Source organism: Amblyomma mixtum, chromosome 3 (assembly GCF_055824585.1).
Source record: "Amblyomma mixtum isolate Tamu chromosome 3, ASM5582458v1, whole genome shotgun sequence".
NCBI classification, from domain to species: Eukaryota; Metazoa; Arthropoda; class Arachnida; order Ixodida; family Ixodidae; genus Amblyomma; species Amblyomma mixtum.
This window is the reverse complement of record NC_143014.1, coordinates 151,642,184-151,656,423: the sequence shown is the minus strand read 5'-3', so window position 1 is coordinate 151,656,423 and position 14,240 is coordinate 151,642,184. Positions and strand designations below refer to the sequence as shown.

At 43.9% G+C, this 14,240-nt stretch overlaps 1 protein-coding gene across 1 annotated transcript in view; it reads left to right on the top strand.

Moving 5' to 3' along the window:
* Nucleotides 1-12,963, top strand: part of LOC149352371 (uncharacterized) — a 79,981-nt gene extending 67,018 nt beyond the window's left edge. Inside the window, exon 7 of the mRNA XM_089577148.1 lies at nt 12,858-12,963. Within this exon, the coding sequence (XP_089433274.1) occupies nt 12,858-12,963 (106 nt within the window). The remainder of the gene's footprint in view (nt 1-12,857) is intronic.
* Nucleotides 12,964-14,240: the final 1,277 nt, after the last annotated feature.

Sequence of the window (14,240 nt, the reverse complement as noted above, 5' to 3'; positions counted from 1 at the left end):
TGCCATTTCCCGAAGCGCGATTTCGAGCATTCGACTGTTCAACGGCAGCTAGAAGTGTGCTGCAAATACGTTTAAAATGACTTCCCGTTTGTTAGAATTGAAGTATACTTCGGATGAATTAATTTCATATTAACGAAAGTACACTTTTAATACATTGACAAGATGCTAAAACCGCACACAAATACGTTTACAACGACTGCCCGTTCTTTAGGATTGAAGTATACTTCGGATGAATTAATTTCATATTTCCGAAAATACACTCTTAATACATTGACAAGACGCTAAAACTGCATACATATTTTTTCACGTATTTGAAAAGTGCTCGAAGTATCCTTTAAGTGAGGTATTTTTGGCATATTTTAAGAATATATTTCGAACATCCAGCATGAAATTTCAGGAACGTATTTCCTACATATCTTTAGTGCATTCATGAATACAAAATATGTTTAAAATACAATTTAAATAGTCCACCGTATATTCCAAACGTATTAGTATTTGCTAAGGGAAATGATACAACCGCTGGTATAAAAATTAATCTCACATCAGCATTAATTAAATATCAATACCAAAAATAAAAACAAAAGAGCCCTGAGGATCGCCAAAGGTCACTGCAATTTTACGGGAACAGGGCTATGGAATGAAACATACTATGCTAAAATCCACTTGACGAGCTGCGTGTTGCTGAAAATGACATTTAATTAAAAAAGTGACTTCTTGTGCTAGACTTTGTCTAAGGCTTTTGCAGAGTCCATAAAGATTGCATCGACCTGTTTACCAGATTTTCACGCGGCTGTGTAATCATGAACAGTAGAGACTAAATGAGGAGATGTAGAAAAGCCGTTTCTAAATCCATTTTGGGCACTACATTAAATATATGAACGTATCAAGAAATTCAGAGATGTGTTTACGTATTGTGTGCTAAAGCTGCTTGCTAGAAGTTGGAAATAATGAAACAAAGCGACAGTTTACAATATGCTCTCTGTTGTCATTCTTATGAAGAGACCTGAGTCCGGCTGTCCCCCAGTCGATCGGATTCTGGCTGGCGCAGAGAGATTTAGAGAATAAAATATGCAAATATTTGGATGCGCAAGGAGCGCAACCTTTCAGAAATTCGTTGGGGATGCCATCCGGCCAAGGAAATTCTTTTAGTATCAAGCTTGAAAAGCGAACAGAGTGCACTCAGCTCACTCACAAGAAATGGATAGTTCATCGTACTGTTTTTCTCCTTCTACTGCTGATGGCGATGGCCTTCTGTTTTACGAATGTAAAAAAGTTTCGGAACCCATGTAATCAAACGAAAGTACACTGCAAACTATGACGCCGGGTTTGAGCAGAACTTGAGCACTTAGTTTTACAGCAACAAAAAGATGGTATGATGAGAACTTAATTAACAGAAGGAGTTTTTGAGGCTCCCTTGGTTCTGCGAGAACGGATTCCTCGTAACTCTTCTCCGTGTGCGGCTCGTACCGTTTAAGGAAGCTGCCACTACCGGGGCCATGGTAATGCTGCACTTAATTCAAATGCCGCTCTTTCGCTCCTTCTCCACTGGCACCGCCTCGTGGATGATTAAAATATAACAAAATTGCTTGAAAAGAATTGTTCTGTAACAATTGCCCAGATAGCTACTAAGTAGAGGGCAGAACACATGTCTAGAATGACCGAACCGTGTGTTCCGCAGCTCCCAAAGCCGCTACGACCAGGAAGGCAAAAAATGACGATGAAGTCCTACGAGTTTAACAGCACATGCTTACACCCAGACCATTTATAATCAAATGTTGTCGCTGTATATCGCGTGTTGAGCCCGAAACACGACCAGAACGTGTTCTAGACAAGCGTTTTGCCCTCTGTACATGTTCTCTTCGGAAAATAAACCATCATGTTTCAAAACCGAGCAAGCACTCAATTTTTAAAGCATATTTGAGATATAACTGCGCTAGTAACTGCCTTGTTGAAAAGCAAACAATGAACTACGAAGAACTGGCACTAAAAGTGATTTCCTCGCACTATAATTACCGAGTCTAACAAGCAAAAAAGTGGCCGTTAATTTACATTACTGTTCAAGTAACTTACTATGCAGCGTTTATAGAAGAATAAATGTTTTAGAAGTGCATTCGTGTGCACGGCTTTAAAAAGCAGTCCCGCAAAGCCGAAGGGTTAAGGTCACCGGCTCGACTATTTCCGCCACTCTTATTGCTGAATCGTTGTCTTGAATTAGAGTTCGGCCGACTTTTTTTTTTTGGCGCAGTGGCAGAAGAAGTTGCTTTGCACTTACGCAGTTGGCGCAATGAAACTGCAGACAAATCAGCATACGCACACATGGGATCCCTGCTAATTCCGTTTGTGAGCGCGCAAAAAATTCGCGACAATAAAAATGGGTTCGATCTGAGATTGCTATGAATATCGGCGTCGACATTCCTCTGGTTGCTACACGGTAACTGCTCCTCGTGCACATAAAACAAGGCGACCTTCGTTGCACTTATTCCACTGCGCTGTTTTCGGGAGAAGAAATTAGGATCTGTCTTACGGTGGATGCCATTTTCGTTCCGAAAAGCGCGACGAGAAATACGGAAATGCTTACGCCGAGTCTGTATAGGGGAAGCAATGGAGCTTTACTGTTCGAATGGAGAGCAGCGCTCTCACGAACAATTCTTCGTAGTCCTGACCTCTTGTTCACGATATCGACAATTAAATGCGTATCGACTCATCTTCTCTCAGTCGCAAAATTTTAAAATGATAACGTTATTTCGGATTTCACCTTTCCTTGAAGAGGCTGCGTTGGTTCCTATAGTTTAATATTCATAATTGTTACGAAATAAAGAAGCCAAACACTTCCAGAGCGTTTCTCGCGTATCTTTGGCATGACGTTAATTTGCGCCTTCACCTCAAGGAATTTAGGCTGATATTTATAATATGCGCGCACTACTCGCTCTGTTGAACACATCGTGCTGCCAGAAATTTGATTACAACCAGCTACGTATGTACCGTAAGACCTAGTAGCTACTTGTATCACATTCAAACCATTTATTGCAGAGTTACCAAACTTCTGCTAAGCCAGAGAGTAGCGCCTTCTGTTAAGGAGTAATTGCAGCATCAAAATACTCCCCGATAGGCGAAGGAAGTGCTGTCTTATTATAACAGGAAAACAAAAAAAAATTTTGCGACGCACGACAAATAAAAACAGCCCAATCTACGAAAGTGATTTTAGCGCGGTAATATTCCATGTTGACTCGAACCTCCCTGGGGGCGTAGAAGATGGGTAATCATGTCGACATTTTCACTCTCACTGCAAAGTTAATCACGTTTACGCTGCATTTTGAGATATTCAGCTTTCAACAGTGCAGTGTTTCACGCACTGCACACTTGAGAACTTATATAGCCTGGCGAATTAAGGAATCCTGATGAAATGCGCACAGCAGAAAAAATGGAATTGTAAATCAAATTACTTGTGGACATTGGTTCGCTTCTTCAAGAAGAGCTGTGGTGTTCTGTCAACAGTTTTTGCGAAACAAAACAAGGTGTTTGTTCCGCTTCATTTGCGGTCGCATATCCACCTGATTAGCGCCAGATTGAGGCTATAGCATGAAAGCTTTTTCTTATAGGGATCCAGGAATGTGTACTGTCTTTTAGCTGTTTTTTAGCGCCAGCGCTTCCCTTCAGCTAGGTGACCTGCTTATAGACCTCTTCTCTCTAGTTGAGCCGCTTTTCTAACGTGGTTGCGGGCACAAGTACAGTCGCCAACGAATAAACGCGCTAATTTGGGCGCATGCTCCTCGGCATATTCTGCGTCCCGCTGAGATGTGATGTCGGGGAAGATGCTCAGTGATATGCGAACAGCACAGGCTCCCTCACACCATTCGTTTGGAACAATCTTTGAGCGAAAGGCCTCTAAACACACCCTTACACTGTGACCAACAGACTCGACCTTCCGATTCTGACACCCAAGACCGCTCGGCAGTAGAGTGAAATACTACTTGAGCAAACCTGTATTGAAATTTCCAGTTGGATTAATTTCTGCGAAATCCCGTTCCCAGAACTTTCTTCTATACACTGAAGGTAGTTGCACTAAGTCCAGCACACGTCCACTTTCACTTCAGCGAACATTTTAAAAAACGCTAAGGTGCTGCTTGAGAGTCAGAATGCATTGTTTCGACACACGTGCATCAATTTCCGTCCGCGAAACTTCGCAGAACCGTACTTGCACAAGCATAACTTCGGGGTTCTGTATCTCGTAAGATCTGTGCGGCTGTGCTCCTGGTTTGTAGGTTGAGCAATGGCCGAACATATTAGCGAGCGCATTTGCCCCTCTTTCACTCTCGAGAGCAAGTAAAGGAATGACTGTTTTCGCAGAAAATACGCCACGAGATTTTCCGCACGAGGGGCACTAATGTGTGTATTGAAGCTGAGAACCTTCGACATCTAGCACAAATTCGTGCTCAAAAAGAAGCATGGAATCGCAAACGAACCAGCCGGGTTTTCGAAGTTTGCAGTGATAAATACAAAAGTTGAGCCCTAAAGTATTACACTTTATAAAAAGTGGCAAGTATTTACACAATGCGAGGACTTTGAAGAATCTGAAATGAGTTCTTTGAGGGACCATTTGAATTCTTGTTATAAGCATTGGTTCATCAGAATGAGTCGCATGCATAATTCAATTCGCCGGACTTTCACTGCAGCGAATATTTCTCTAAGGACCCGTGAATTCTGATCGTGTGGTATTTCACTCTATTATCACGTTTCGCTCGTTGGCGATCATACAAGCTTTCGCTGAAATGAATGCAGCGCACTCTTCCTGCCGCTCGACAGAAAGGCTCTAACGCCACAGTCAGGGGATTCAGTGAGTGGCGCGGAGTTTTGCGGGAGATGCCGGTTGGGGAAAATTGTAGGAAAAGGCGCAACGCACACAGGCCTGACCGTGTAGACCAATCATGTACCTCCGTTCGTGCTCCAGGGCAGTGCATAGAATGGTTCACTCTTTTCCGAAGGCAGAGTTAACGCGAATGACAGCTGACTCCGCAGGTCATTACGTCGGAGTAAACAACAGCTGAAGAGGTTCACGCCGCCTGTTTACACTGGCCGTACTGCCTTCATCTCTAATTTCTACGGTGTCACAAGAGGCTGAGCTGATCGCCGCGGAATCCCACGCTCATCATCCTAGCTGAGTTTTTATCCTACTGTATCTTTTTCTTTGTCTTGTAAACATCAGGCAGTGGCTAGATATCCTGTGCAGGAAAAGGGGCACATAAGATGGCAATTTAGTGGATCTCGAAGGAGATAATTCTTGTAATATGTTCGGAGTTCCGCTGAGACTGTATTCATCTTCTTCCTTCGCATATACAATATGCATACGCTTTATATTGGGAGACTGTCTTATTTATGGCTTTCGAAAATCAGACAAATGCGAAAATTAGGCACATGTGCTCTTACTGACATTCTAAAATTTTTTTTCGCTCATATACTTTCTACGTCATTTTTTTCCATCTTGAAGAAAAACCATAAAGGGAATAGTAGCTCGTAGGCTGCCCCGTCGCAGTTTCCTGGCTACCCCAGAGTGCTCGCTCGAAGCGTTATGCCCGATTATGGTGCGAAATAGCCTTCATGATTTCCAAATCTTAATACTTTGCAATCCACGAATGGTCTAATGGTCTGAAACACTATTACAATGCCACGACCTAAGACATCCAATGTCGTGATTGGACACGACATATCAGTTTTTCTATTTTACTTACTTTGTCATATGATGTCAGGCTTATGAGAACATGTGCCTTACTTTTTTTTTCCTTTACTATAAATACAGTGCTTCAGGGACGGGGAAGTTGGAGGAAGGGACGTGTTGGAGTCACACGTTCATGCGCTTTGCAGTAACGCTACGCTGAAACCAGTTTCAGCCTATCTCCTGCCAATATCGCTTAGCGCAAGCGCTAGCCGCCAATTCTCAAAACCGCCCAGCATCGCGGGCGGGAATTCCCGTGAGCTTATCGGCGAACGATACGGTAGCTACAGGGACCGCCTATGAAAACGTTTTGTACGCCAGAAAGGTTAACAAAAAGCTCCACCGCTGGCCGCCAACAGCGGTTGCGCAGATAGTCCCGACGTGCCTAGGGACCATCTGCGCATGCACATCGGGTTGGCGGTGGTGCAATACGATAACGGTGGCGTGATAGGCTATGCCAAACTTTCTAATTAAACTAGTCCTCGCACAAGTAGCTGACTGCCGCTAAAGCGTGCGCTATACCGTACTACTGTGATCAGGCGAAGCATAGCTGAAAGTGGAATTGCGCGATTGAATCTGTATTTTGCATTGGCCCAACATTCGGGCGCGTTTCTGGCTTTGGTAAAGGCGGAAAACGTATTGGGGTTCTGCAGAAGTGCTCCATTTTTTTTTATTTCCTGCGTGGTCGAAGTCATTATATGTATCATATTTTTATCACTGATCAGAAAAGCGGTTTAACATCTATTCGGTGTATCCATGCAATCTAATTAGATGTTTTGTGGTATCGAATCCTTTCATTAATAACGTGAGCGCCTGGTACTAGGTAGCCAAGTGGTAGGTCTACCCAGGCTACCTTCTTCTTGCAAGGTGTCGAGGAAACTGCCCCTACTTCAGCTGATATCCAGTTTTCCAACCGCGTGCTCTACTCCTCTCAAATCATGCAGTGTTAGAGGGAGCGCAAAGGGAGGTTTATATATCTGGAAGGGCTAATGCCAAGGCAGGAAGCATCGGCATCTTGTGCGTCCGACATAGTATACGTAAAGCTTGAACGCTGTGGGAACGGGCGCAAGCCGCCTTCGGCGTCTCCTTACGCGAACAAGAAAAGCACCTGTGAAAAGTCTAACACCCGCGGAACAGGGCGCGCTTCACGTGCCTAACCGCGAATGTCTCCTACCGCGAACATCTAGGCGCCACGGCTCGGCTGCGGCACGCGAAATTTGCGGCTCGAAGGTGGGCCCGCAATAATTACTCACCGCTGTTTATAAAACACGGCACCGGCGGGATCATCGACCTACCCAATTGGAAATGGGCCGAGCAGGAACGGCGCCTCACTAATCAGCCTTGATCAACGCGAGCCGCGCGCTTCCATCTCAGTTACACATTGCGGGCATGGTCACCTCCTCCTAGTCTTGGACTCCATTTCACTGGCATGCCTCCCTTGGAAAGCATGTATGCTCCCGGGCGCCGTTTTGCGGATCACCTTGCGCAGGCTGCGGCGCTGCTGCCTGTTCCTCGTAGTGGGAAGTGCTGCGAGGCAGACCCTGTCGGCTCAAGCCCACCTGATTGGATTCGATTGAAATTTCCTCACCCGTAAAAGATAAAAAAAAACAAAAAAAACTGGGCTTAACACGGGATGTCTTCTTCCTTTCTTTTTGCCTCTTTACTTTCCGCACATTGGACGAATGAGCAGGACGTTGCATTGGCGGATGCGCGTAGTAAAAAACGCGCGTTTTTTCTCATCAGGACAGAAGGAAGGTTGATGAGATGCATGCGCACCTATCTCCATTTCTTTATCGTATACAACACGAAGCATCTCTCTGGCATGGGATTAGAAAACTCGTTCTTTCCCGTCTTATGTGCGGGTGCACGCGCGTGTTCTGATTTTAATTTCACTCCTCGAGATTGCTTGTGCTTCATCTGCGAATTTAAAAGTGCGTCCTCGCTCGGCATGCTTTTCGGGTTGCTGCACAAGCTCTCGGAACCGTTTTGATTTCTTCCAGGGAAACTCATTACGCGAATTTTAAGCCTCTGCTGCAGAGTTTGCCAAGATATGTTTCGCCGAAGGGAAAGCCGCTTTTGGGCTTGTTTTCACACTTCATAGGTTATGCTTACGGTGAGATCACGTCTTTCTTAGGACGCAAGCCTTGCTTGCCCCATTGAGCGAAAACACGTGTGTGTGTGTGTGTGTGTGTGTGTGTGTGTGTGCGTGCGTGTGCGTGCGTGCGTGTGTGTGTGTGTGTGTGTGTGTGCGTGCGTGCGTGCGTGCGTGCGTGTGCGTGCGTGTGCGTGCGTGTGCGTGCGTGTGCGTGCGTGTGCGTGCGTGTGTGTACGTGCGGTACCCATGGTAACTCGATGGTACACATAAAAGATGGCGTCATCATGCAACCCGGCAGATGGCGGCTGAATTAATAATTGTTCGCGCGAGGTTGCTCGGGAGAACCTGGATCACACAAGTCCCACCGTGGCAGTACATCCCCTCCCAGGGCAGTGTCGCACCGCTTAACCGCTGCACCACTGCACCAGGTGTTGTATGAGGACTCCCAGGGATCTGTGAATATGAAGTCGAGAATGACCAACTCCGCATATACAGGGTGTTTGAGGGAAGACTTAGGTTATTGTCAAAAATAGGTCTTTTCAAATAAAAATATGGCTTTTTCTGCCCAGTATCACTAGTTTTGGCGTACACCGGAAATCCGGTGAATCTTTTCACGTAGCAAGCTTGCAAACTAAATTTTAATTAACTTTTTAACTGTTAGAGCCCAAGAGCTGGGCGCCTAGTTGCAATTAGGGATTGGTAGCCGGATCTTAGTAATCGCCTTATCAGTTTTAGAAAACGCAATTACCTTTGGCGCTGTGGCTCGACAAAATTAGGCTTTTTTGACTAGTTACGTGCACTGGAAATGTTGGTTTACCTGCATGCTTTTCAAAAACTCATGTGTTTTGGCACGCTGTAGCCAAATTTTGTCGATCCACAGCGCTGAGCATAATCGCGTTTTCTAAATTCTAAAAACCGATATAGCTATATAGCTATTAATAACGATCGGCTAATAATGTCTAATTGCAATCAATTGCCTAGCTGCGATAGTTGAAATGTTAATTATCAGAAATTAGTTAACCAGCTTACTAAAGACAATTAACTGGCTTTCCGGTATCCGCCAGACTATGCCTCAAAAGCCATACGCTACGGCGGCAGCTACGTTCAGCCATGCAGAGGTAGAAGTGCCAGCTGCGTGGCCTCGGGTTACATCACACCGCAACACGCGGCGACTGCGTTGACAAAGTGACCGGGTGGGCTTACGCTTTCTCACACGTAAGCCTCTTAAGTGCCCCTGCCGACTTTTTTCTTCTCTACAAACTAGCGTGAGTTTCTGGGTATGAAACACAACTGCTGCTTTTACAACATGTTTTATCTAAATCTTCCAAGGCTTCTGAAATTCGCCCTTGTATATCGTGGACGCTGTGTTTTACGAACACCAGGATAAAGTTTAACTAGGGCTCCAATAAATACGTTATCGCCAGCCGCTTGTTGTCATCTGAGAGCCATTTAGGGCGCGTCTCAGCACGTTAAAATTATGGTAAAGGGGCTAAAGAAGACGTTCAGTGCGCTGTTGGCATAACTCCTGGTCTATGCTGTAATTGTAATTAATCAAAAGTAAACAAAACATTAATCGCGGGAAGAAAAAAGGTTCAGAAAAACTTATAATTTTCGTGGTTATGACTGAGAAAAATCTGTATTGTTCAGACAGAAGTTTCACAAGTACTTACCGTACAAAGCCGGCAAGGAATAATTATTTCTCTTTGTCAAAAAAAGGCGGAAAGAAGAAAGTATTTCCTGAATTGATTTTTCGCCTTTTAATACTACAGTTAATGTTTCACAGAATAAAAATTAGGCTTATCATTTAGTTGTCGTGGACTTAGTGCTCACGGTGTATTCAAGCGCTCGCCTACCATGCTCGCAAACGCACTACTTTCAGGAAAAGTACATTTAGTACTTTGTCCGGCGCGCCACAATGTCACAGTGAAGAAAAGCATCTCAGAAGGTTAAATGACTTTGAGTCATAAGTAATTTACCGATTCGTATAATATGTATTTGGTCAGACGGCTGCGTAGTGTGTTGACAGCAAGGTGCAACCCCTACGCCGTAAGAAATTCGTATTTTTAAAGAGCATGAACATTTTTTAATTATTTAATATAATTAATCAACTGCAGAAAATGTTCGAATAGGCTACTCTATGTATGGTCTAGTGTGCCTTTTGGTGTTTTTTACAACCCTTGCTGTTTTCTGCGGTTGTTAGCTCGTATGCAGCAATGTTGAAAAATTCAGTAGCATAAGGCAGCAAGCTGAATTTCCCGAAATTTATCGCCGTCATTGCGACATAACGTAAGAATACGGGTTGTAAAGTTTCATAAATGATAATATTGTGACGAAAATTCTGTGACAAAAATTTATTGCCATGAAAAGGTTTTTATTAGCTGTGAGTCCATGGTAGAGAGAGGTTGCTCCGATGGTTCTTGATAATCACAAAGTGAACAAGGGAGGGCAAAGCCTCAGGGTGCTTGTCAACGTTTTGACAAGAGGGCCTGTCTTCTTCTGGGACGACAGACAATTCTTCTTGTCGATACGCTGGGACGACGAAGACAATTCCTCTTGTCGAAATGTTGGCAAACACCGTGAGGTCTTCCCTGTCTTGTTCACTTTATGATTATTAGCAGGGAGCTTTTCCCTCAAAAACCAAATAACAAAAACTACGTGTTCTGTTCAGGACTTTTTCCTATGTCTGACACTTCTTTTATCTTAGTCGAGTACGAATTCAAAGGATTACGTTTCAAAGTTTTTCAGTGAAAACTGCTTCACAATTTTATCATTGGAAACTGCTTTATTTTTCATTAGAAAAAGGTATTCTACATAACATTAAAATAAACATATTTTCTAGACAAGTACTATTTGACTTTAGAAAACCTCTTGATTTCTTTTAACATCCTATTCTTCGGAACAAGTTGTCATGCTATGAAACGCGGAACATGTTTCTCATACGCTATGATTTATCGTAGTAGCAGAAATCAAAGCGGGCACATAATTATTGATCGCATTTGCTGCACATCGATTATGCACGGTGGAAGAGTGTGCTTTGGTCGCCTTTCGTACAAGGTGTGCAATTATGACATTACAGCGAGCGGCGCGCCTGTAAAGTCTTCAATGTTCATTTATTTCGTTTGGGATTATGATCTAAACCATTTGTGAATGCGATTAGACTTAGGTTGTCGGCTCAAAAAAGTTTCCGGTTTCTCTGTCGAGAAATTTTATGATTTGTCCCGAGAGGTCCCGTGACCTTGTGACACCATTACAACCTGCCCCCTGTGGCAGGTGACAGGTAAATTAATTTTCTACCAGGCGTTGGGCAGGCGTCATCACAACCTGCCCAACGTGGCGGTGCGCAAGAACCTTACGGGAGCTCGGGAGGAGCAATCTGTCTTGCAAGGCCTATCGGTGGCTGTGTTTGGAACATCCACCTGCCAACGCAGTGGCGCATTCCTTAACTGCGGCACCACTGCGCCAGTAGTGGTGGGAGGACTCCACTGAATGACACTGAGAGGGTCGTGACGGCAACACCACGTGACCACCACCGGACGAAATTTGAAAATCTCAAGACTTTCGAAATTTTTAATTTGGCCCACCCCCCAAAGTTCCTAAGGACCCCAAAAATTTTAGAATTAGGTCGACGCCAGAAAATGGATTAAGATGGATTAGAGTGGATTAGTGGATTGTATAAGTATAATTTCACATAATCCAGTTGAAGGTACTCGAACAATCTAGAAGATGATGACTACTGCATACCACGTAAGGGGAGTCGAACCGGTTCCAACCAGAGCGTTGGCGGGAAAAGTGGAAGAAGAACATTAGATACTCATTGCAGACACCATAGCAGGCAACCTTGATGATATGGCAATTTCTTCTCAAAGAATATGATTAAGAAATCCGGCAAGTTTTTATAATAGTTTAGTCAGGCGCTGGCTCCGTTCTCTATGTTCAAAAACACGAAAACCACATCACATGTAGTGCGGCGAGAACGGAGGCGTTTTTTGTTTCGTTTCGTGCCATAATACGTAATTTATTTTTCAACGTTCAATTTTCGAATCTAGGTGGTGGATGTTGTTATTATTCACAGAATATTTGTAGTTCGCCCTTGCTACAGCTTTCTAATACCTTTCAGGTGACATATCAGTTGGCTTATTGAAATGCGCTTTGCCCAAGATGTGTATACGGCAGCTTCTGCAGGTAGCTTCGGCAAACGTGACTCTACGCAGAAAAAAATCCGCACCGTAGACTTGTGCGCTGGAAGGAGCGCAAAGGCCAGCTCTTCTCGCTTCCCTGATTTAATTGCGTTGCCCTTTGCACTGGAGTTACCGACACCTCTTCTGATCGCCTGGGCTTCGGCCCTGATTCACAGCAGAACAGAAACAATGCAGACTGCATGGCTATGTGCAGTGAAGGCGCATGAAATGCGGATTGTAATTTCGCCGTGTAGAGCCACTCCTTAATTTGCCCCTCTATGCAGTCGCTGTGTTGCCGCGGCGCCTGTGAACCCACAACACGGCCACACAGCAGCTGTGGGCTCAATGTCATCTTTTAGCGAGCCTTGTACTGAGAGTTTGCGACAAAAAAAAAGAAATCAAGTACAAACTTAACCTAAAGAGAACCATTATTTATAATTAGAAAGAATTTCCTAAAGCGTCATAGATATAATAAGCTGAAGCTTTGTCTTGTCTCCTGGCGCCATGCAACACAAGGCCAGAAAACTGATTTTTGAGCTAAGTGTGTTTCTAGATTAATATCAGGATTAACCGGTGTAGTGTAGTGAAACGTACCGTTCAGACTTAACGCTCGGGACGCAATTATTCCGAATAATGAAAAGTGTGTAAAAATCTGTGCAGTACTTTCTCTTCGGGAACCTCGGGGGTTACTTTCTTTCACAATATACGTATATTCTCCCACGGCCGAGTATTCCTAGAATTTACAGAAAATGCCCAATACTAAGGTTTTAATCACCTAGTTTTAAGGAGCTTAAACTGGCAAACTACCATCTGCGTTCTTTTTTGGAGGCTTTAGCAGTGCCCGCGAACCATGAAGCATGACGACTTTTTGCAGGATCTACTACGACGGTATGAAATCCTGGATGGAAGCGCACGCTGTCTACAAATTCAATCACGAAAGCGCTGTGCCCAGAGGAGGAGAAGGCTCAAACTCCCGTTGAGGCGGCCCATGCTGTACGGTGAGGCCATGCCTGCCGCCGATGCCAGCATAGATCGCTCCACAAGTGCATAACATGCGCTTAACTCTATAATTTGATTCATGATATGTGCTTCTCGACGACAGTTGTATGCGACGCCATGTTTTCACGCATGCTGATTTCTGGTGCCTCATTCAACGCATTTTGCTTTTATCTTAAATAAAAGAAACTATTTCTTCATCTACAGATTACATTCATTTTTCTCTGTTGCATAGTTGGTAATATAGATCATAATACAGCTATGTTCTCTTGACGCTAATAAAAGATTCTCATGAGAAGGCGATATTAAACCAGGTGGATATTTATTTGGTACTCTTGTTCGTAAGCTATGACAGAGAAGGATTGGTATAGAAAAATAGCATGGGGGAGGTTCGCATTTTCACAGAAGAGACCTGTTATCGCGCAGCGTAGTGGACAGGGCTCAACCACAGCGGATATGTCATTCAAAGCGTGCTTAAAAGAAGAGAAGTGCGATATAGTAAAGCCATCGACACGCGGCTGCTTTGGAATGAGACTGTGCTTCATTATTTTGAAACTAGGTTTGGTTAGAGCACACAGGTCTTTACCAGCGCGTATATTTGTTGATTAGTCATAGCAGTAGAAACCGCACCACGGGAGGGACACAATTGTCATATTGTCACTTTCCTTGAATCAAACTTGTTTTTTCATCCTTCTCAGGAAGGTTTTAGAAAGTCCTATTCTTGCGAAACACACCTACTCTTATTCACACACAAACTTCACGCAATTTTAGACCGTCGCTCGATCGCCGACTGCATCATCCTAGATTTCGCGAAGGCATTTGATAAGGTTTCCCATCATTTTTTGTTACTAAAACTGTACATGGTAGGATTAGATGCTAACATTTTAAAATGGCTCAAAGTTTTTCTTACTCATGGAAAGCAATTTGTTGCCGCCAACAATGTTAATTTCGTCGTTCACCCTGTTCTCTCCGGTGTTCCCAAAGGTACCGTCTTGAGGCCCCTGCTTTTTCTTATATTTATCAACGACTTATCCAGCAATATTTCTTCTTCTGTATATCTTTTTGCCGATGACTGCGTCCTTTTTCGGGAAATAACAAATGATAACGATCAGCACATGATTCAATCTGGCCTTAACGCTATCTCAACATGGTGCAAAACTTGGAATACCACTTTGAATGCTGAAAAGTGAAAACTTATGCGCATTTCTCGTGTCATTTGTGATCTTCCCGTATATACTCTTAATGGTGTGTTACTTGATTC